Source organism: Oryza glaberrima, chromosome 1 (assembly GCF_000147395.1).
Source record: "Oryza glaberrima chromosome 1, OglaRS2, whole genome shotgun sequence".
Lineage (NCBI taxonomy): Eukaryota > Viridiplantae > Streptophyta > Magnoliopsida > Poales > Poaceae > Oryza > Oryza glaberrima.
The window spans coordinates 23580385-23600740 of NC_068326.1; the positions used below are offsets into that span (position 1 = coordinate 23580385).

The 20356-nt window shown below is 41.5% G+C and overlaps 2 protein-coding genes across 2 annotated transcripts; one reads left to right on the plus strand and one right to left on the minus strand.

The window, feature by feature from the left end:
• Positions 1-11102: 11102 nt before the first annotated feature.
• On the plus strand, positions 11103-14092 carry LOC127782243 (G-type lectin S-receptor-like serine/threonine-protein kinase At2g19130). The gene is made up of 2 exons (XM_052309397.1): positions 11103-11110; positions 11206-14092. The coding sequence occupies exons 1-2, from the start codon at positions 11103-11105 to the stop codon at positions 13466-13468; spliced, it is 2271 nt and encodes a 756-aa protein (XP_052165357.1). The 3' UTR covers positions 13469-14092.
• A 1095-nt stretch (positions 14093-15187) lies between these two features.
• On the minus strand, positions 15188-17046 carry LOC127760430 (single-stranded DNA-binding protein, mitochondrial). Its single transcript, XM_052284687.1, has 4 exons — positions 16726-17046; positions 16400-16626; positions 15781-15881; positions 15188-15490 (listed from the first exon to the last, which is right to left on the minus strand). Exons 1-4 carry the CDS (start codon positions 17002-17004, stop codon positions 15417-15419), a joined length of 681 nt encoding a protein of 226 aa, XP_052140647.1. The 5' UTR covers positions 17005-17046; the 3' UTR covers positions 15188-15416.
• Positions 17047-20356: the final 3310 nt, after the last annotated feature.

Here is a 20356-nt window from a genome sequence, read left to right on the forward strand (position 1 = left end):
GAACCCACCAAACTGAGCAGACAGGAGAGGAGAGAAGAGAAGAGAAGAGAAGCGATGGGAGGAGTGTGAGAAACTCTTGGCTTTGTCTGCTACCTGGTCTGCTTCTGTTCTGTTTTGTTGTGTTTTGATGAGGAAATGGAAGACAGGGTGCAGATTATAGCAGAGAGGGCATGGGCCAGGCACTCGTGCAGGAGAAATGTGGCTCTACCATTCTTTTTTTTTTCAACTTCTGTACAATTCCATTTGATAAATGTTCAGTCAGTTGCTCACAGCTAGCTATACCTTCATCCCAAAATACACCTATGAAAATTCTTTTGCTATACAACCGAATAGGTTTAGTCTGTCGTAAACAGTAATATATTTGTTCATTTTAAGATCAAAAAGTAATAGTCAAGAAATATTTATGTTTCAAAATGAAGGTGGTTTTCTTGAAACCAAAATGGAGGTGGTAGGATATAGGATGGCGTGCTTGGCGCCATGGCCTGATGGTTGCCAAGTGACTTAAATTTTGGATATAATGTTTTTCATTAATATGGGAAAAAATAGTTCAGGCATGAAGTACCTTTAACTATAAAACAAACCACAACAAAATAAATAAGTTGTACTCATTTTTTTTTAAAAAAAGATGAATAGTAACATCATGACCAAAAGTCAATAACTTGTATATTTAAATTCGTAATTATTACTCCTTCAGTAAACTTTTGAATTTAGGGTCGCCAATTTTTATATATCAATTTTTACATCTACTTCATCCTTTCAAGCAATCGCAATCATCGCATGTTCAATTTCTTCACTTATTCTCTCATCTCAACCAATCATAACCATTTCCCATTTAATTTCACATATTTTTTTTAATATAGTTGTGACATTATATAAAACATACTATTATATTTTGCAATAATAAGTTTATGAAATCTAGTAAATTTTGCTATTATGTTACTTTTTGAGGCAAATATATGCACATAATTCTTTTTAAACCGAGTATTTGATAAGTCTGATGGAATTGGTAGTCGTAGACTCGTAAGCTCACTTATCTCTTACTATCATAATAATTGTATTTCTACAATTCAAATTTATCCCAAAATAGTTATCACAATAGAGTACTAGTTGTCCCATCAATTACTTCTCATTCAAATTTCTTTCTATTCTACCCTCAACCACTCTTCCACTCTTACTTATACACCATTTAATGAGGGACATTATAGTCTTTCTTTTCAAACCTTATGAGGGAGGCTAAACAACCTAGAATTACAATTATTTTGGGAGGGATGCAGTATTAGTTTTTCTTTGCGATGACCTGTCCTTATTGAACATCCATCCTATATCTATTCCTCAGTAAGCGGACCGTAGAAGCTTGGGGGTATCCACTTGGGAGATGAGACCGATAATAATTTTTTTTTACTAAATACTACTCCCTCCATTCCAAAATATAGTAAGTTTTAGCCTTTGACACGATTATTAAGGAGAGAGGTAAAAAAAACTTGGTTAGTCCCTCGGAGTGTATGAGGTGCATGCTTGGACTAGCTGGGGCTATAATAAAGCTAAATGATACTCCCTCTGGCCCATAATACAAGGGATTTTGATATTTTGCTTGCACTGTTTGACCACTCGTCTTATTTAAAAAAATTGTGCAAATATAAAATCCAAAAGTTGTGCTTAAAATACTTTGGATAATAAAGTAGGTCACAAATAAAATAAATAATAATTTTAAATTTTTTTGAATAAGATGAGTGGTCAAACAGTGCAAGCAAAATGTCAAAATCCCTTATATTATGGGCGGAAGGAGTAGTAGATGAATATGGGTAGTTTATAGTGGTAAAACTCACCTTTTATGAGTACTAGCTTGGTATATTTAGGACCAAATTTAAAATCTACATGTTGTTATATTTGAGACAGATTGAATAGCTAAATGCCCAAAAAATATTTAGTTTTTGTAAAATGTTTAATCACGTGTTTGTTTATTTAATTATATGATATTCATTTAACTTGTTTGAATCAAATAGTGAGACATTCTCTAAATATTAGAGAATAGTATGACCAATTTGAAAAAACTGTAAAGCCGAACAATGGAGGATGGGATGTTAGATTTACTGTCACCAGTCTTTTGAAGTTGTATAGATATTGCAATAACATAAATATTAAATATTTATGACTGGAGGGAATAATATATTATGAGTCGAAGTGCTAAGTTTAGTGATATCTTATAGGACTTTCCAGGCATTTCGACGATGTATATAAACGGACATCCCATGGAAGGTATTAACGGATCGATTTTGTCGTGAGCATATATATATATATATATGTCGCCTAATGTCATGGGATGAACTCATGAATATGCAGTGACTAGGAATTAAATTTAAAATTATACTGTTCATTCAATTTTTTTTCAAGAATATTCGGGATGTAAAAACTTGTGCAGAAATATACCATCGGTGTCACACTTACGTTGCGCGAAAATGATATGGCGATGACGTTGCGGGCGGTATCGCGCGGCGAAAGCGCGTGCGGTCTCGCGGAATGGAAGAGCGAGACCGTTCGGTCTCGCAGAAGCAATCAGCGACACTGTCCAATAAGATCCATTTGATTAGTAATTAATTACTTAATTAACAATTAACTAATAATAATTAGTAATTAATTATTCTGATTAGTGATTAATCGCTAACTAGGATAATTAGCCGCTAATTAAATCGGCAAGGCACGGTATCGCTATTTGTTTGAGCGATAGCATTGATTGCTTGCGGTATCCTGTTTGCTTGAGCGACTTTCACTGTGCGATACAAGTCACGACGTCATTTTTACGTTATTTTCGTGCAATGGTTGTGTGAGACCGATAGTATATTTGTGCAAAAGATTTTGTATTCCGAATATTCTTTTTAAAAAAAATTGAATGGACAATATATTTTCATATTTAATTCGTGAAAATGCCTAGTGCCCCGGGCTACGAATGGGAATAACCGTAAAATCTTTGAGCTCCAGATAGTTCATTTGCCTCGCATAATTGATTTGACTAATCGGACCCACTATTTTAGTTGGAGTGTTGAATCTGAATAGGCTGTTTTTTTTTCCTGTATCGCGCACTCGTGCTGTATTGCTGTCCCCTTCTGCAGAAAGTGGTTTTTTTTTTCATATGTTTATCCTACTTTACTTTAATAAGTTACAACATACTCCGTAGTATAAATTCTAAAGCTTAGTATATAAAAATATCACATTATCATCCATTAATAATTATTATATCTTAAATATTATGTAAGCATGCTAGTATAATTTTATTACAGTAACGTCGTCAGTGACGAGTAATATATTAAGTCAGTGATGAGTAGTGAGCGAATGCTACAGATTGTGATTTGTGAGTACCGTGTCGCCAGGTTGACTGCTCGTTAATCTGTGGACACCACACACGAAACATGGCAACAACCAATGAACCGGGCAAGAATTTAGGTGAATTCCAGGTGAGCATCGAGTGACTAAACTCAATTAGTTGGTGGATCACTGCTGACTTCGATTAGAATAGTTGCTTCTCACCGGTAGCTAATTCTGCATGTGGTGTCTTGAAGTGGACTGAAAGTCTGAAACTATAGTACTCTACCAGATACTCCTACCAAATATCGTTCTCAGCAAAGGCTTAAACTAAAGTGATCCCCCTTGGAATTTCAAAGGCATGCGCATGCATGCTGAGTTCTACCTACCCGTGTCTCAAGGCCCAAATGCCTCCAAGCTGCCTCCTTGAGACCTTGAATACCTTGATAGTCTTGAGAATAGGATAAGCAGGGAAAGTACAATAGGACAGAGCTTTTGTCCCCACAATGACGAATTGACGATCAAATTGTGATTGCAAGGCAGCTGACGTCGATTGCTAGCACAATTTTGCACAGGTAAAGGCGTAAAATGCCATGAAAAACATGGATTGCTCGGGACACCCTGTTGGGTAGAGATTGGAGTAGAATGAAGAAGGAAGAACCACGTAGACGACGATGATAAGGATGGAGAATGAAGTTAGGCAAGGAGAGGGACAGAGGCCGGTGTGATTTTCAACCCTCGGGATTGGTACGGTGGACAGTATAGGACGCGAGGGTAAACAAAGCTAAAGTTGGAGCTTTGACCATGGAGGCACCGGAGGTTTTCTGGTTTGGGAGAGGAGGCGATGACTCAACAACTGTACCAGTAACCCTCTACAGTACATTTAGTATATTTGATACGATGTAATAGAAAAGTTGTGTGTATGAAAGGTTTGATGTGATGGAAAGTTTAGAAGTTTGTAAAAAAAAAACTTTGAAACTAAAGAGGGCCATTGCTGCATTGCTAGTGGAGGTCTCCCTACTCCCTAGCCCACTGCTCCTCTGTCACTCTGCCCACTGGAGGAGTAGTAGTATACTGTAGCAGGTGTAGCACTGATATGACAGCTGATGGCTGCTTCCTGGGAGCCGGAGGCCGGAGCCATTGAGGAAGCGAGTCTTTGCCCGTTGTGTAATCTGCGCTCTCACCTTGACCTCAATCCTCATCCTCACGGACACAGGAAGCGAGTATAGGTACATCAACGGGGGATTCATCGGAGACGGGAGGCGTATCGTGTGATACCCACAGACCACAATACTACAGTACTAGGTATGGCAGGATTAAATTGTTCTGCAGTTGCGGTACAATGGGATCGTTTGCTACTAGGTTAATTGAGTGCAGTTAGCTCAAGGACGGGCGAGGTTTACCGTGGCCTCGCCGGGGGGATTAAATTCTCCTGTTCCAAACAGGACAATAAAACTACTCTCGTGATTTATTTTGGTTAGGACAATAAAAATCCTGAAAAAATCAACATCAAGTTACCTCTCTCTCCGTCCTATAATAAATTCATTTTAGCTCCTCCTATAGGGGTGGAAACGATCGGAAATGGTAGAAATCGGTAGCATCTCTTCAGAAACGATGCTCGATCAGCCGGTAATTGACTATATTTATCATTTAAACTACTCAGTATCGACATTAATACGATGCAGAAAGAAATTAGAAAAAACAAAATTTAAAAATAGCCAAAAACGGTACGGTCGGAAACGGTACCCCTTAAACGGAAACGGTGCCCGATCGATCGGTAATTTCCGTGACCGTTTTCACCCCTACTCCTATATATTCCAAATAAGTTTATTTTCAAGTAATCATCACATCAGAGTTTATGAAAATAGAGAATAATTATATCAAGTGTAAATAAAAATGAGAAATCATTATATCGGGAGTTGATAAAATAGGGATATTCTAGTCTTTTTGAGTTTGTATCGGTATGTGTAGGATAGATGAAAGCTAAACTTATTTTAGGATGAATAGAATATAAAGTAAAGGGATAAGATTCACTACAGATCCCTTCAATTGAGTTTCATTCACATCATTTTACGGATACAGAGCATCTCATCCTCAACTAATAATATCAGTGCGATTTGGATCACTTGTGGCAGTTTGACGTGGTCTTTTAGGTGATGGAACACTTACAAGGCATTTTAGTTTCAAAAATAAAGAAAACAATTAAAAATAGGAAGGACCTACACTCAAATATATATTTTTTAAGTAATCACTATATCGGAATTTGTGAAATTAGAAAATAAATACTCTGCGAGTAGATAAAATAGAAAATAACTACATTGAGGTTTGGTAAAACAGAGGTATTATAGTTTTTTCGATTTCATAGTAATATGTGTGAAATGGATAAGAATAAACTTATTTTAGGAAAAAGGAACTGGAGTACTATGTAAGAGCTCACTTATCAGTGACGACTATATAATATTCCTCCTTCACTCTTCTCTCTTTCCCACCTTTCCCAACTCACATCTCTCGTCTTCCGGCGCACACTTTTCAAACTACTAAATGGTGTTATTTTTTAAAAAGGTTTCTATATGAAAGTTACGTTAAAAATCATATTAATCTATTTTCTAAAAATATTAATAAGTATCTAATTAATCATAAGAAAATATGTCACTCCTTTTTATGTGCGCAGGAGGTGAGTTCCAACCTCACCTCCCGAACACGGCTATTCTTTGACCTTGTTTAGTTCCAAACTTTTTCTTCAAACTTTCAATTTTTCCATCACATCAAAATTTTCCTACACACATAAACTTTCAACTTTTCTATCACATCGTTCCAATTTCAACCAAATTTCTAATTTTAGCGTGATCTAAACACACCATTTATCCTCTCTCTCCGTTGAGCTCGATCTTACGGCGATGATGACGACCACGACCAGTGAGACCAGCGGTTGGTGCCCCCGCCACCGGTGAGGAGGCAGCTGCTCGCTCTCACCATGTCAGCTCCGGCCTCCTGCTCGTCACCACGACCGTGCGGCCACGGTAACCTCGCGCGGCATCAGCAGCAGCACAGGCTCTAGCCAATTCTCCGCATGTTCAGTGTACATAAACTGAGCGGTGCGGTACATTGACGTCAGAACTGCCTGAATAATACCTCTGTTCTAATTTAATTGCAGTTGTGGGTTTTAGTGTTTAATGTTTATCCGTCTTATTTAAATTATTTTATAATTACTATTTATATTGTTATTAGATGATAAAATATGAATATTACTCATGCATGAATCAAGTTTTTAATTTTTTATAATTTCTTTAAATAAGACAGACGGTTAAACGTTTGGTACGGAAACCCATAACTGTACTAAAAATAGGACGGAGGGAGAATTTCTTCTCTTAAATATCCCAGAAGCTATACGTAAGTCACAGTGCACAGTACTTCGGGCTTACACCCTCTTTGTTTAGACTTATGCTTATTGGCTTACACTTTTAAATCAGCATATTAGCATAATAATTTATAAGCCAGTGGATTTAATAACCTAAGTCTAGTGTTGGAGACATACATCTATCTCATATAAGTAAAAAAAAAAGCTTCTCCAACCTAACTTTTGGCTTAGGCCCTCTTTGTTTAGGCTTAGGCTTATTGGCCTAGACTTTTAAATCAGCTTATTGGCTTATATGATTTATAAGCCAGTGGATTTAATGTCCTAAGTTTAGTGGTAGAGTCATACATCTATCTCATATAAGCCAAAAAAGCTTCTCCAACCTAGCTTTTGGCTTAACAGTGTTAGAGTGGCTTATGGCTTCAAAAAAGCCAAATGAAAAAGCTGCTTATTTGTTTTGGCTTAGACTTTTCGACTTATAAGTTAACTTATAAGCCTAAACAAAGAGGGCCTTAATAGTGTTAGAGTGGCTTATGGCTTCAAAAAAGCCAAACGAAAAATCTGCTTGTTTGTTTAGGCTTAGACTTTTCAGCTTATAAGTTGGCTTATAAGCCTAAACAAAGAGGGTCTTGGTTCTGTTTTTCGGTTTATCGGGGTAATCAAGAAGCCCTTTATTTTCTTGGAGGCGGCTTAGGGCCTGTTTAGTTGATGAAATGAAAATTGGGTGTCACATCGGACGTTTGACCAGATGTCGGAAGGGGTTTTCAGACACGAATGAAAAAACTAATTTCATAACTCGCATGGAAACCGCGAGACGAATCTTTTGAACTTAATTAATCCGTCATTAGCACATGTGGGTTACTGTAGCACTTATGGCTAAATCATGGACTAATTAGTCTCGAAAGATTTGTCTCGCGATTTCCTCCCTAACTGTACAATTAGTTTTTTTAATCTATATTTTAATGTTCCATGCATATATCCAAAGATTCGATGTGATGCTTTTTGAAAAAAGTTTTTTTTAACTAAACAACCCCTTAAGGAGAGAATACTTCTGCACTTCAGTCGGACATACTCCCTCCATTCCATAATATAAAAATTATACCGTTTAAATTTATTTCAGTCGTATATACTCCCTCCATCGCGTGACCCGTTCACGCACGACATCCCAGCTCTAAAGTCGGACTATGGACGGAAATAAGGATGAGTACGGAATCATCTTTAAGTTTTATAATAAATAGAGATAAAGATATACGTAGAAAATAATAATAACATGTTAATTAATGAATCGTTGCACCGTTGGTTCTTTGTCAAGCTATCAATCTGCTGCTAGGGGATAGTAGAGTTTTTCTTTGGATGATCCGGAAGCGAGAGTGCGTCATGCCGTCATGGTTGAGAGAATCATGGCTGCGAGCCTCTGAATCTGTGATAGTCACCAAACAACCAGTTGCCGGAGTTGACAAAAGGTGCCCGGCCCGCTACGGTGAAAACTGAGAACTGACCGCCACTAACAAATGTACATGTACGACACTAGAAGTCTCTGCCGGCGACGACCCACCTCGTAGGAAACACAATGATCCAAAAGAAGAAACAACAGCTGCAATAAATTCTGGTTTAATTAATTTAGTTAAGCTTTTTTTTATCTCCTTGATATATATTTTTTCTGCGTTGAATAAGAATATTCGTATTCCCATTTGAAATTTTGTCGAATGATTCTATTTTTGTATTACCGAGTTCTTCCAGAGGTACAGAGCAGAGGAACTCCAAACTCCGGAGTCCGGACGCTTTTTACAGCACACTTTTACTAATAATGGTAATAGTGTTAAATCATACTCCACCTGTTTCATAATGTAAGTCATTCTAGCATTTTCCATATTTATATTGATGTTAATGAATCTAGATATATATATCATTAAAATCAATATGAATATGAGAAATGTTAGAATGAATTACATTGTGAAACGGAGGAAGTACCATTGATTTATATAGGTATTTTAGATCTTTGGTTAAAGTAATAATTAATTTATTTATTAAATCTAATAATTCCGTGAGGATCTCTCTTTCCATCTCGCATGGCCCCCAACTTAACGAGCGCTGGCACTGTCGCCGCCAGCCGCCATCTCTCTCAAATTAACAACAGTAACAGCCTAGCTTGTTCTAAAAAAAGAAAAAAAAAACCTAGCTTGCAGCATAAAAAGTCCTTATTAGAGCCCGGGTTTGCATGCAAGCATGAAAGAATGAACAGGCATGCATGCAACCTTCTTGTTTAATTTGAGGATTAATTACTGATCATAGATTGTACGTGCTTTTGCAAAATCCTGTTCAATCGAATAGAGAAGAAGGAAAAGAAAAAAAAAACGAAGATGCTGTTCATGGCTATCTGCCGGTGCAATAATTTGGATATCTTCTCTCCAAATATGAAACAATAATCAAGAGATAATTAAGCCAAGAAGTGCGTGGATTATGAGCAACGGAAGTCCGCGTATGACGAATTCTGACGCGTTGGATCAAACTAAATGGACGGCCTATATATATATCTAGGGTATCTTAAAAAAAACCTCAAAGTCCATAACTACACGAGCAACCAAACAGGGAATACTCTTTTGTAGGTGGTGTTCGGATATGAGGAGACTAATTTTAATCCTTGTCATATGCGCTAATTAGGAGTATTAAATATAGACTAATAAAACTAATTGTATAAATGAGAGCTAATTCGTGAGAAATTTTTTAAACCTAATTAATCTATAATTAGCACATGTTTACTGTAGCATCACATATGCTAATCCTCGTGAATTAGTCTAGAGTTATGAAATGGTTTTTATCATTAATTTCTGTTTAACACTTTTAATTAGTGTCGTAACGTCCGATGTGCCATCTATCCATTCCAAACACCACCGTAGTCTCGCCTTTTACTATTCTGGCACAGTAGCACCAGTCAAGGCTGAACTATATAATTGCATTCCTCCCAGCAAAAGAAGCCAATCACTAATGGAGGCCTCCTTGGGCGCGTTGATATTTCCGTGTTTTCTTCTGCTGATATGCGCGCGGGCAGACGACACCGTCTCCCGGAATCGGCCGCTCTCCGGCGGCCAAAGGCTTATCTCGTCCGGCGGACTTTTCGCGCTGGGGTTCTTCCAGCCTGGTACGTGGATATACATGAGCTAATAATTCAGCCCTATCATCCACTTCAAAAACTTCAGCTTATTTCGTTTGTATTTTTTATAGCAACTACTGTAGCAAGTAACAAGTGATATAGAGATTAGAGACATATTGTAAACTTCAGCTATTAGTTTATCTTGCCTCTGCTGTATATTCCAATTCTCATCGGGTTTCATTAAGTACAAAAGGTTTCAGAAAGCTTTCACCCACATTTCTGCATGTTTCGTCATAGTTCTATGCTTCTTCCAGTCCTTCAAGAAACCTTTTTTCCCCGGAAATACCAAAATTTTATATGTATAATTGCAGTAAGGACAATATGGTTTGATCAAAAACCAAAACAAAAAATAAAACGAGGTACATATAGTTTTGTTAGGCGTATGCATGTTTCAGTGAGTCTTAATTTAAATAGTTCAATCAATTTCCATGCATGTTTTGGCTATATGCCTATATATCCTGGATGTAGAGGCTAGATTGACTTCTACTATCGAAAAAATGTTTTATGCAAGTTCCGTACAAGATTTCATGGGGTAATGTTTTATAGGGGATACAAGATGGGATATCGTAAGGATGATATTCCATTCTGTCGTTAGCATATATCTTGTATAATGTTTTACAGACTTAACACGATTAATATATGTTTTTTTTCAAAAGTACCTTTCATGGCAATTTTATAGTTTTACAGTGTGCCATCCTTGTATTGCAATAGTAATTACAAACCAAATTGATGTTTTGAACATGTTATGTGCAAAGCTTATTGCACCACAAGATAGTACAATACTCCCTTCGTCCCAAAATATAAATGATTTTGGAGAGATGTGACACTATCGATATTGTGTTACATCCCTTCAAAACCCTATGTCTAGATTTGTAGTACTATGTTGTATTACATCCCTCCAAAATCCCTTATATTATGGGATGAAGGAAATATTTTATATTGATATAATAGAAAAAGAATAGTATAAAACTATAGCCTTGGGGGGCTATAATTAGGGGAAAAAAAGAAACTACAAGCCACGCCACATGTTTCCTTTTATTTTACTTGATACTTTCAGGTTGGAGGTGAATATCTGGCTAGTACCCTAGTAGGCATATTTTTGTGAGAAAGAAATAGGTGAGTTCTTGAAATCCACAAGGAAGGCTTCCGAAATATGCTCGTTTCATGGCATAATTCTTTTCCTTCTTTTTGTTACTTTCCCACAAGCTTTAAATTTTAACTTATATGAAAGATGGAAATATAAGAGAGAAAATATTATAATTTGTAGAAGAAGATATTTCCATGTACAACAAATGAATCATGCAGCAGTTAGCATTTGTTGAAGATGTGAAGCAAGCCCTATTTTCGTTATTTCTTTCTAGATACACATACTAGTCTCTAAGCTCTAGAAGTCTTTGTCTAGTGCATTCTTGAAAACTATTATAATCTCAGTGGTTAACAATTCAGATGATAGAGCGCCTAACAGATGGTACCTTGCTATTTGGTACAACAAGATCTCAAAGACCACACCCGTCTGGATAGCAAATCGGGCGACTCCAATCTCTGATCCAAACTTATCACAGTTGACAGCATCAGAAGATGGCAATTTGGCATTGTTCGACCAGGCCAGGTCTTTGATCTGGGCCACAAATATCACTAATAACGTCAACTCCACAGTTGGAGTTATCCTTGATTCAGGCAACTTAGTGTTAGCTCCTGCCTCCAATACCTCCAATTTCCTATGGCAGAGTTTTGATGAACCGACCAATGTGTGGCTCCCTGGGGCCAAGCTTGGACGGAACAAAATTACTGGCCAAATCACAAGATTTATCTCATGGAAAAGCTCTGTTGATCCATCACCTGGGTATTATACGCTTGAGATTGACCCGAATGGTGGCGACCAGTTCATCCATCTATGGAACAATTCTGCCATCTACTGGGAAACGGGCAAATGGATTGGTAATATGTTTACTGGAATTCCTGAGATGGCATTGTATCCTAAAGAAGTTTTAAGCTACAAATTTACCGTTAACAACCAAGAGAGCTACTTTGTGTACCGAACTAATGCATCCATTGCCACAGCGATGTTTATTATGGAAATTTCAGGCCAGGTAAAAACAGTAGTATGGATGGAGAGCAAAAAAGACTGGGTGCCCTTCTTGGCACTGCCAAAAGCACAGTGCGCCGTGTACTTCCTTTGTGGTTCTTTTGCCATGTGCACTGAGAACGCCGTCACTTTCTGCAGTTGTCTCAGGGGTTTCAGCAAGCAGTACAACGGCGAGTGGCGATATGGTAATCCCAGTGGAGGTTGCATGAGAAACACTAAGCTACAATATGATGGCAATAGCTCTAGCAAGACAACAGCTGATGAATTCTATGCACTAGCTGTTGCTAAGTTGCCTGACAAAGCCTGGGGTTTGGCAACTGGTACAGATGGATGTAAGCAGGCTTGTCTGAACAATTGCTCTTGTACCGCTTATTCCTACGCTGGTGGTTGTTCTTTGTGGTATGGAGATTTAATCAATCTAGTGGCTCCTGCTGATGGTTCAGTGGGGCATAGCATCCATATCCGGCTCGCTGCATCAGAGTTCTCCAGCTCAACGAAAACGAGGAAGGCAACTGTTATTGGGGCTTCAACTGCTGGAGCTATCCTTGTCACCCTCATTGTGATCATTGGCATACTTCTGATTCTCAGGAAGAGGAATTTGACTGAAGCGAACAAAGTGGAGGGTTCGTTGGTCGTATTCAGGTATAGGTTCCTACAGCATGTGACAAAAAACTTCTCTGACAGGTTGGGCAAAGGTTCTTTTGGTCCTGTATTTAAGGGAACGTTACCTGATGGGACACTAATTGCTGTAAAAAAACTTGATGGTGTTTCTCAGGGAGAAAAGCAGTTCCGAGCTGAAGTCAGCACAATTGGCACAATTCAGCATGTGAATTTAATCCGGTTGCTGGGATTTTGCTCAGAGAGGTCCATGAAGATGCTAGTCTATGAGTTCATGCCAAATGGGTCGTTGGATCGTTACCTATTTGGAAGCACTCCATTGACTTTGAGCTGGAAGACAAGATATCAGATTGCTCTTGGAATTGCCAAGGGATTAGCTTACTTGCATGAGAAATGCAGGAGCCTCATCATACACTGTGATATAAAGCCAGAGAATGTACTCCTAGGTGCTGATTTCATGCCAAAGATCGCGGATTTTGGACTTGCCAAGCTCCTCGGAAGGGATTTCAGCAGAGTTTTGACAACCATGAGAGGCACTATAGGGTATCTTGCCCCAGAATGGATAAGCGGCACAGCTATCACCACAAAGGCAGATGTTTTCAGCTATGGGATGATGCTTTTCGAGATCATATCAGGAAACAGAAATGCAGATTGGCATCGGCAAGGTGAGCAAGGTGCAGGGACATTCTTCCCAGTGCTAGTGGCAATGAGACTCCCTGAAGGAAAGATTCAAGACTTGCTAGGTTCAGAACTAAGTGCAGATGCTAACTTAGAAGAGGTGGAGAGGGCTTGCAAGGTGGCTTGCTGGTGCATACAAGATGATGAGAACACAAGGCCAACGATGGGAGAGATTGTCCAGATTCTAGAAGGATTGGTCGATGTCAGCTTTCCTCCTGTCCCTTGGTATCTACATGTTCTTGCCCAGCGCTCCAACTTCTCCACCGAGGAAACGTCACATTAGGCAAGTCTGAGAAGATTGCTCTGTTACAAGAATAATGTGCTCATCTTCAGTGAGAATTGGCTGTTTCGAGCATAGTGTATTCACCTTTTGTTTATTAGACAGACATAAGAATATTGTTCTGTTTCAAGCATAATGTGTTCGTCTTCTGTTTATCTTTTAGAATGGCTGGTGGGCTTTTTGTCTATCTTAGAATGTCCGGTTTGATCTTCAGAATCAGTTACATTGCCCTAAACCTTTTAGCTCACAAAGTAACTATATATACCCTTCGAGCTTATATTACATTTAACTGATGTGCAAAGCAGATGATATCTGGATATGCGATGGTGAGACAGAAAAGGCGTGTTCAGCAGGTGAGAGTAAAGTTTTGGGGTGTTAGCATGCAGGTTTGATAACTTGTTTATCCCTCAAACTCTACAGATCTTAGAGCATCTCCAACAGCTTCTCTATCCCACTCTCCAAGCCAAAATTTAGCCATTTTGAACAAAAATCCCACTCCAACAGCCTCGCCGTCCCACTCTCCAAGCCATCCGGATGGCCAAATTTCTTCCCTCACTAGCCAAACTTGGCCAGCCTACTCCACTTGCCATTCACTGGCCATCCATGGGTCCCACCGCGCTCCTCCTTGTCTTCTTCGTCGTCGCCTCCAAATGGAAGCCGCGGCGCCAGCTTCCCACACCGCCGCCTCCAGTCGCGCAGCCGCCTCCAGTCGCGCGGCCGCCTCCGGCCCGCACCGCCTCGGCGAGCCCGGTGGCCACCTCGCCGACCGCGCCGACCTCCGCCGCCTCCTCGTCACCGCCATGTTTGCCGTGGGCCACCTCGCCGACTGCGCTGACCTCCGCCGCCTCCTCGGTGCCGCCATGGTCGCCTCCGGGGCCACGCCGGCGGCGCGGCGCAGCCTACTTCCTCGGCGTGCACAGCCTCGCCTTCTTCCTCGCCGCCGAGGTCGCCAGCGGAGTCGTCCAGTCCGCCTGGTGGCCATGCGTCGTCGCCGTCGTCAGGAACTGGTTCGATCACGAGTCGCCGCCGCCATCGCCTCGCGCACCTGCGCCTTGCGTGCACGCGAGTCGCCGCCGCCGTCGCCTTGCGCGCCCACGAGTCGCCGCCGCCATCCGCCGTCGCCTCGCGCATCCGCGCCTTGCGCGCACGCGAGTTGCCGTGGCCGTCGTCATCCGCCGTCGCCGCATCCAAGGTAAAGGCGAGGGGAGGAGGCAGTAAGTAGTACTGGAGGTGGTAGAAGGGGTGGCCGGGTGGGGAAAAGAGAGTGGAAGAAGGGTAGTAGAGGCTGACGTATGGGTCCCATTTGTCATAGACTTGTAATGGAGATGGTAGATGGAGAGGCTGTTGGAGTAAACAACGAGTTTGGCTTGTCAAATTAGATGGAGAGTTGGCCAAATAGACATTTGGAGAGTGAGATTTCGAGAGACTGTTGGAGATGCTCTTACGATGGACACGTGAGATAAGACAAGAAAAAAGCATACTTCAGAAAGATATGTGGTAACTCCCGTAGTTGTTCAAATATTTTTGTTTACTGTCAGATGCCAAAAAAAAAGTGATAGGCTTTATCATCCGCATTTGGTATTAAGGGGGTTATCAGATTAGACTGGAAGCATCATAGAACAACTACTGAGTAAACAGATCCATTTTATTGTAGAAAAGCTCAATTCACAAACTTCTCTGACCCAAAAGGTCAAAAGAAATTTTGGGAGAACAAAATAAATAGCACAGCCACATATGTTGTTTTGTCAAAATCAAGTTATACAGTACAATCAGTTGTTCAATTATTAGAGGGTTTCGACAATGATGTCCAACTGTATTTGTTCCATAAAGCTGGTCCACTACTGAGATCTTCACCATACGTTGAACGCTTAAAGCTAAGCACAGTTGAGATACCTCTAATTTAAATCAATTTTATCAACTGATATACCTTGATGTCGAGTGGACCTCAGTTTCAGAAGTAGCCAACGCCCTTGGCTTCACCTAACTTGGGCGCATTACAGTCATTCCCAAGAAACAAGAGACGGCCTGTTCGTATGGAAAAAAAAAGTATCATACTCCGACTAAACAACATCGATAGAAATATTGAACAGTATCGCTGAATGCTCATATGCAACATGACATTACTTTGTAGTTTGTATGTGAAAAATAAAAGGAAACAGCGAAAAGTCTACTTAACGTACTGTAGTGGTATGAGCATTGCTTTTTGAGAACTAGACAGAACTTGTTAAAAGAACATGAGGTATGGGCAACACACTAGTACATGTTTTCAAGAAAATATTTGCCACAAGTCAAAATCAATGGTGCAATAAACATACCATTTGAGCGCACAGCTATTTCTCTTATGCGCCGAACCAGTCCAGTTATAGGATCAGAAAACACTTTCGTCTCAAGATTCCCTTCCAGATAAAGAACAGAACTGAAATGTTGAAATGGTACAATTTACTTGTGTTAGTGGAGTTAATCAACCAAAGAATTAAAAAAAGGAACTGTACAAAGCTAAAACCTTAAAACATTATTGCCATGTCACTTATATGCAAATTGACAACTGCGAAAGATAGACTAATATATTTAGCTTCTTACTAATTGAGTAATACAGTAGAACAGTGATGTAATCACAAATGAGAGGTAGAGTAAGTTCAAGTCAATAGATCGACACAAAAGAAAAAGGCATCTACCAATCCCCACTCATGCAGAGCTAAAGGAATATACCAAATTCTACCCCAAGGAAACCAAGTACCAATCATATCAAGTATAATCATAACAGATGCTTTACTCACCAACAAATCAATTGCAACAGAGCTATGCAGTTGAACCATTGTAGTTAAGAATCTAATCCAACATACGAAATCAGGGGTTGTCACGCTCAAACATCAGGAATTGGCCCTTCACTACGTTTACGTGACAGCTCGTCTGCAGAGGCAACAGAGGGCTCACCCGGTCTTGACGTGCTTGAGCGCGAGGCTGCCGAGCCGTTCCGGGTAGATGCAGACGCGGTGCCACTGCACGGAGCATCGTTCAGCGTACTGGTGCGGCTCCTCGCGGTCCAGCGGGCGGCGGTTGTTGCGGATGCCGCCGGTGCCGAGCGAGAACAGCACGACCGTTCTCCCGCTCCTCAGCCGCTTCTGTATCGGCTCCTGCCCCACCTTCCCCACCATTATCGCCTTCGCGATTCTCACCCACACACACAAAAAAATAAAATCCCCAATCAGGCTGTCAGCTCGCACCGAATCAAAACCCAGAGGGGATCAAGGAGTTCCAACCTTGTAGATTCCGGGGTCAAGGCCGTTCTCGAGGGGACGGGTGTCGCCGGCGCGCGGCCGGGCGGCGGCCTGCTGATCCTGGCCCGCTGGTGGCGGCTGCTGCTGCTCAGGGTCGGGTCCCGCATCAGATCCCGCACGGGAGTCGTCGGAGGAAGAGGAGGAGGAGGAGGAGGAGGATGAGGAGGAGTCAATGGTGGAGAAGGGGCGGAGGGGGGAGGAAAGGACGCGGCGGGTGAGGAGGAAGCGGCGGGCGAGGAAGGAGGAGGCCGTGGCCGCCATGGTTGCACGGCGCTTGAGAGCAAGGGACGGAATGACGGTTGACTGAACGGGGTCGCGGCTAAACCCTCCGCAAAGCCCTAGCTTTCGAGGGTTCTTTGGGCCGACATAGCAAGATATGGGCCGTTTGCCGGACGGGCCGATGATGATGCACGTTTGGGCCTCCATGCGAGGTTCTTCGTTGAGAGCCTTTCTTTCCATGCGCTTGCTAATCCGGCCCGGTTTTGCTATAAATATGTCCATAAATTTTCTTGAAAATATTTGTCTGACGTAAATATGGTAAATTTTGGTGTAACTTGTTTGTAATTTTCACAAAAATATTTAACAATTAATTTTTGTTCAAGATACGTGCAAGCAGAAAGGATAAAAAAACGCAGGCACGGGTGAGGGAATTTGACCTGTGACCACCACTTCGGATTTTTAAAAGTTACATATAAGTAATACTATATAAGTTATACTACAATCATAATATATTTACATCTGATAAATTTTTAGAAGATCTTTTTATCGACATATGTATATAGAGTCCCATCCAGCCATCATTTTCATATTCAGACTTTCGGAGCCAATTCCAGGCATTATTGATGAATCATTGCGCTAGGAAATCGACATTCAGTTAGTCCAATCATTATGAGTTTTGTGACACGCGATCCAGTTTTTCGGTTTCAACCACGCCGTGGACGTGTAAATGTAATTCCATTTCATTCCATCCAACCATGCGTCGGATGCGGTGATGGGCGATAGATTAGCTGAAACGATCCGGTTCAAAGAGATGCCTTTCTTCCGCTGCTCCATGTTCCGCCAATACTTCCCTGCTCCTTGCAGAGTGGGCGCGCGCATATCACCGTAACTTGCTTGAAGAACTTGTTCATCAGCAGCGCAGTGGCATGATCGATAAACACGGACGCATGAGGCGTGTGTGCGTGAGGACAAAGCGAAACAGTTTCCTCGTTATTCTTTTTCCTCCCTTCTGATCTCCCGATCATGAGGCCTTCTTTGTTTCCGTGAAGCTTCGCGAGGGCCGACCGAACAGACCGGAGCGCTGTACGTACGTACGCACGACGATCACCTTTTGGAGTTTAGGTTAAGTGATCGGCCGATTAATATACTACGCACGCGATTCCCTATTCCGCTATTCGCCAAATGCAAATCAGCATATGCATTGCACCATGTAGAGTTTCATCAGGCCAGTGAGATCTCAGAGACAGCCACAGCTCATATCATAGCCCCAGGCATGCAGGGACATCTTCTGCAGCTGCCTCTCGTGCCATTGTCTCACGGAATACAGTTCCCTCCCGCCCCGTGCCGTGGACTTGTTGGAGGCGCCAGCTCGGTCGACACGGCAGCGCGCGAGCTACTCTCGGTATGGACTTCGGGGCTTCGGGCACGACCCGCTGGCCGCTGCCGTGGTGAGCTGCCACGTTGTTGTTCGATGATTCAACGTTGTGGTCGTATCACATGCAAGTAAGGGCTTTCTTAGTTGGCAAAAAATTTTATCCCTTAGACCATCCCCAACCCTCTATGTCATCTAGTTTTCATAGTATTAAATACATTGCCATATAAGCAAAAATCCTATGTGGCAATAGAATCAATGAGGAGAGAGTTAAAAAGATGAAGAAATCATTTCTCATACAAGAAACCATCTCTACACAAGTACCAAGAATAAAAACAAGAGCATAGGTAGATAAAGGAGAGAGAAGAGAGGTGATTGGATGAGAATTTAATTTGAAGACACCATCCATTGTATACATAGTTTCTACACACAGTGTCTATATGACATGGTAAGTATGGAAACTACTTGATAGTTTCTGGGTTGGGGATACCCTTATATCATATCGGATATACAAACGCAGATTTGAAGTATTAAACGTAGTCCAATAACAAAAACAAATTACATATTCCGTTAGTAAAATGCGAGATAAATTTATTAAGCCCAATTAATCCGTTATTAGCAAATGTTTACTATAGCACCACATTGTCAAATCATGGCGCAATTAGACTTAAAAAATTCATCTCGTAATTTTCTAACGAACTGTGTAATTGTTTTTTTATCTACATTTAATACTCAATACGTGTATCCAAACATTCGATGTGACAGCACGAAAAATTTTGTTTGGGAACTAAACAAGCCCTAAGGGCTGGTTTGGTTTGAGATCTAAATTAGGCTTACCAATATTTGTTAATTTCAATAGTGTTTAGTGTCTATTTGGTTTAAAGCCAAATTTTAGCATGCCTAAGAAAATATGCCATTTCAATAGTGAACTTAGGCTATTTTGGCTTCAATCCAAATACAACTTTGCTTTACCAAAATTAGTCGTACCAAAACTTACTAAAATTTGGCATTGATAAAATTTGATAAGGCCTATTTTAGACCACAAACAAAACCAACCCTAAGTAACTCTCCTAAGTAACTCTGATGAGTGCCAGAACTTGGGCCTATGCCTGAGATGCGATGCATGTAGCGTTCTCCTACGTACCATGGATGGCATGGTGGCGTAGCTCAAGAGATCGAAGACTAGAGAGAGAAGCTAGCGAGACCACACATGACATCATGGCGCGAAAGCGCAGAAAAGACCCCGGGTGGGCCTGTCGCTACACGATCAGACGGACGCCGAAGCATGCCACGTGATGCGATTTTCGTGGGCGCGCGCGACAAATCACCCCCGCGGACTTTTCCCGAGAACCTTTTAGACGACGCCCGCCACCGCCAAGCCTCTCCTCGCCTCGCCTCGGCGGCCGGACGGACGGACCACGCGACGCATCAAGGCATGCGCGGCTGCACGGCTCGTGCCATCGTGTGGGCGTGGTTTTTCTTTGGTCCCGGACCGGTGTCCAGTCCAGTGGCCCGCAATCCATTGCCCTGTTCTTGATGGACGCTACCCGCTTCGCCTCCTTCACTTATGGCCTACGTTTTCTTCTTGTCCCCTGAACTGGCACATTGGTCACGCGGCCTCTGTAGTCTGTACCAGGGGATGGATATCATCTCAGCTCGATCCGTTGATCAACCACAGTAGCCTACCAGGCTACCGGTCGGCGACTACCGATGCTGCATTGCTGCGTGACAGTTAACTAAGTTAGGCGTCGGATGGACAGCTACAAGCTAGGTTCAGCCGTGCGAGAATTGGGTAGCAGTGACGGGGTCGAAGCAGTGACTTGACGAGACGCACAAAATTTGGATCGAAGTGAGCACGAGATCAAAGCACCGAACTCGCCAGCCGGCCGGTCAGGAAGACCGGAACTCTAGACGGCAATTCTAAGACCAGCCTTTTATATGTGTGTCAATCCAACCCGTCCTGGATTCTGTAGGAGTTGGCCGGACTTGACCTGATATGTATAGTTAAGGATAAAAACGGCT

Bases quoted from the DNA above. Each gene is read 5' to 3' on its own strand.
- LOC127760430 (XM_052284687.1), bottom strand. From the start codon at position 17,004: ATGGCGGCCACGGCCTCCTCCTTCCTCGCCCGCCGCTTCCTCCTCACC. The intron at 16,627-16,725 runs GTTGGAACTCCT...AGAATCGCGAAG, and splicing joins TTGACCCCGGAATCTACAAG to GCGATAATGGTGGGGAAGGT. The intron at 15,491-15,780 runs GTATGTTTATTG...CCATACGAACAG, and splicing joins AATAGCTGTGCGCTCAAATG to GCCGTCTCTTGTTTCTTGGG.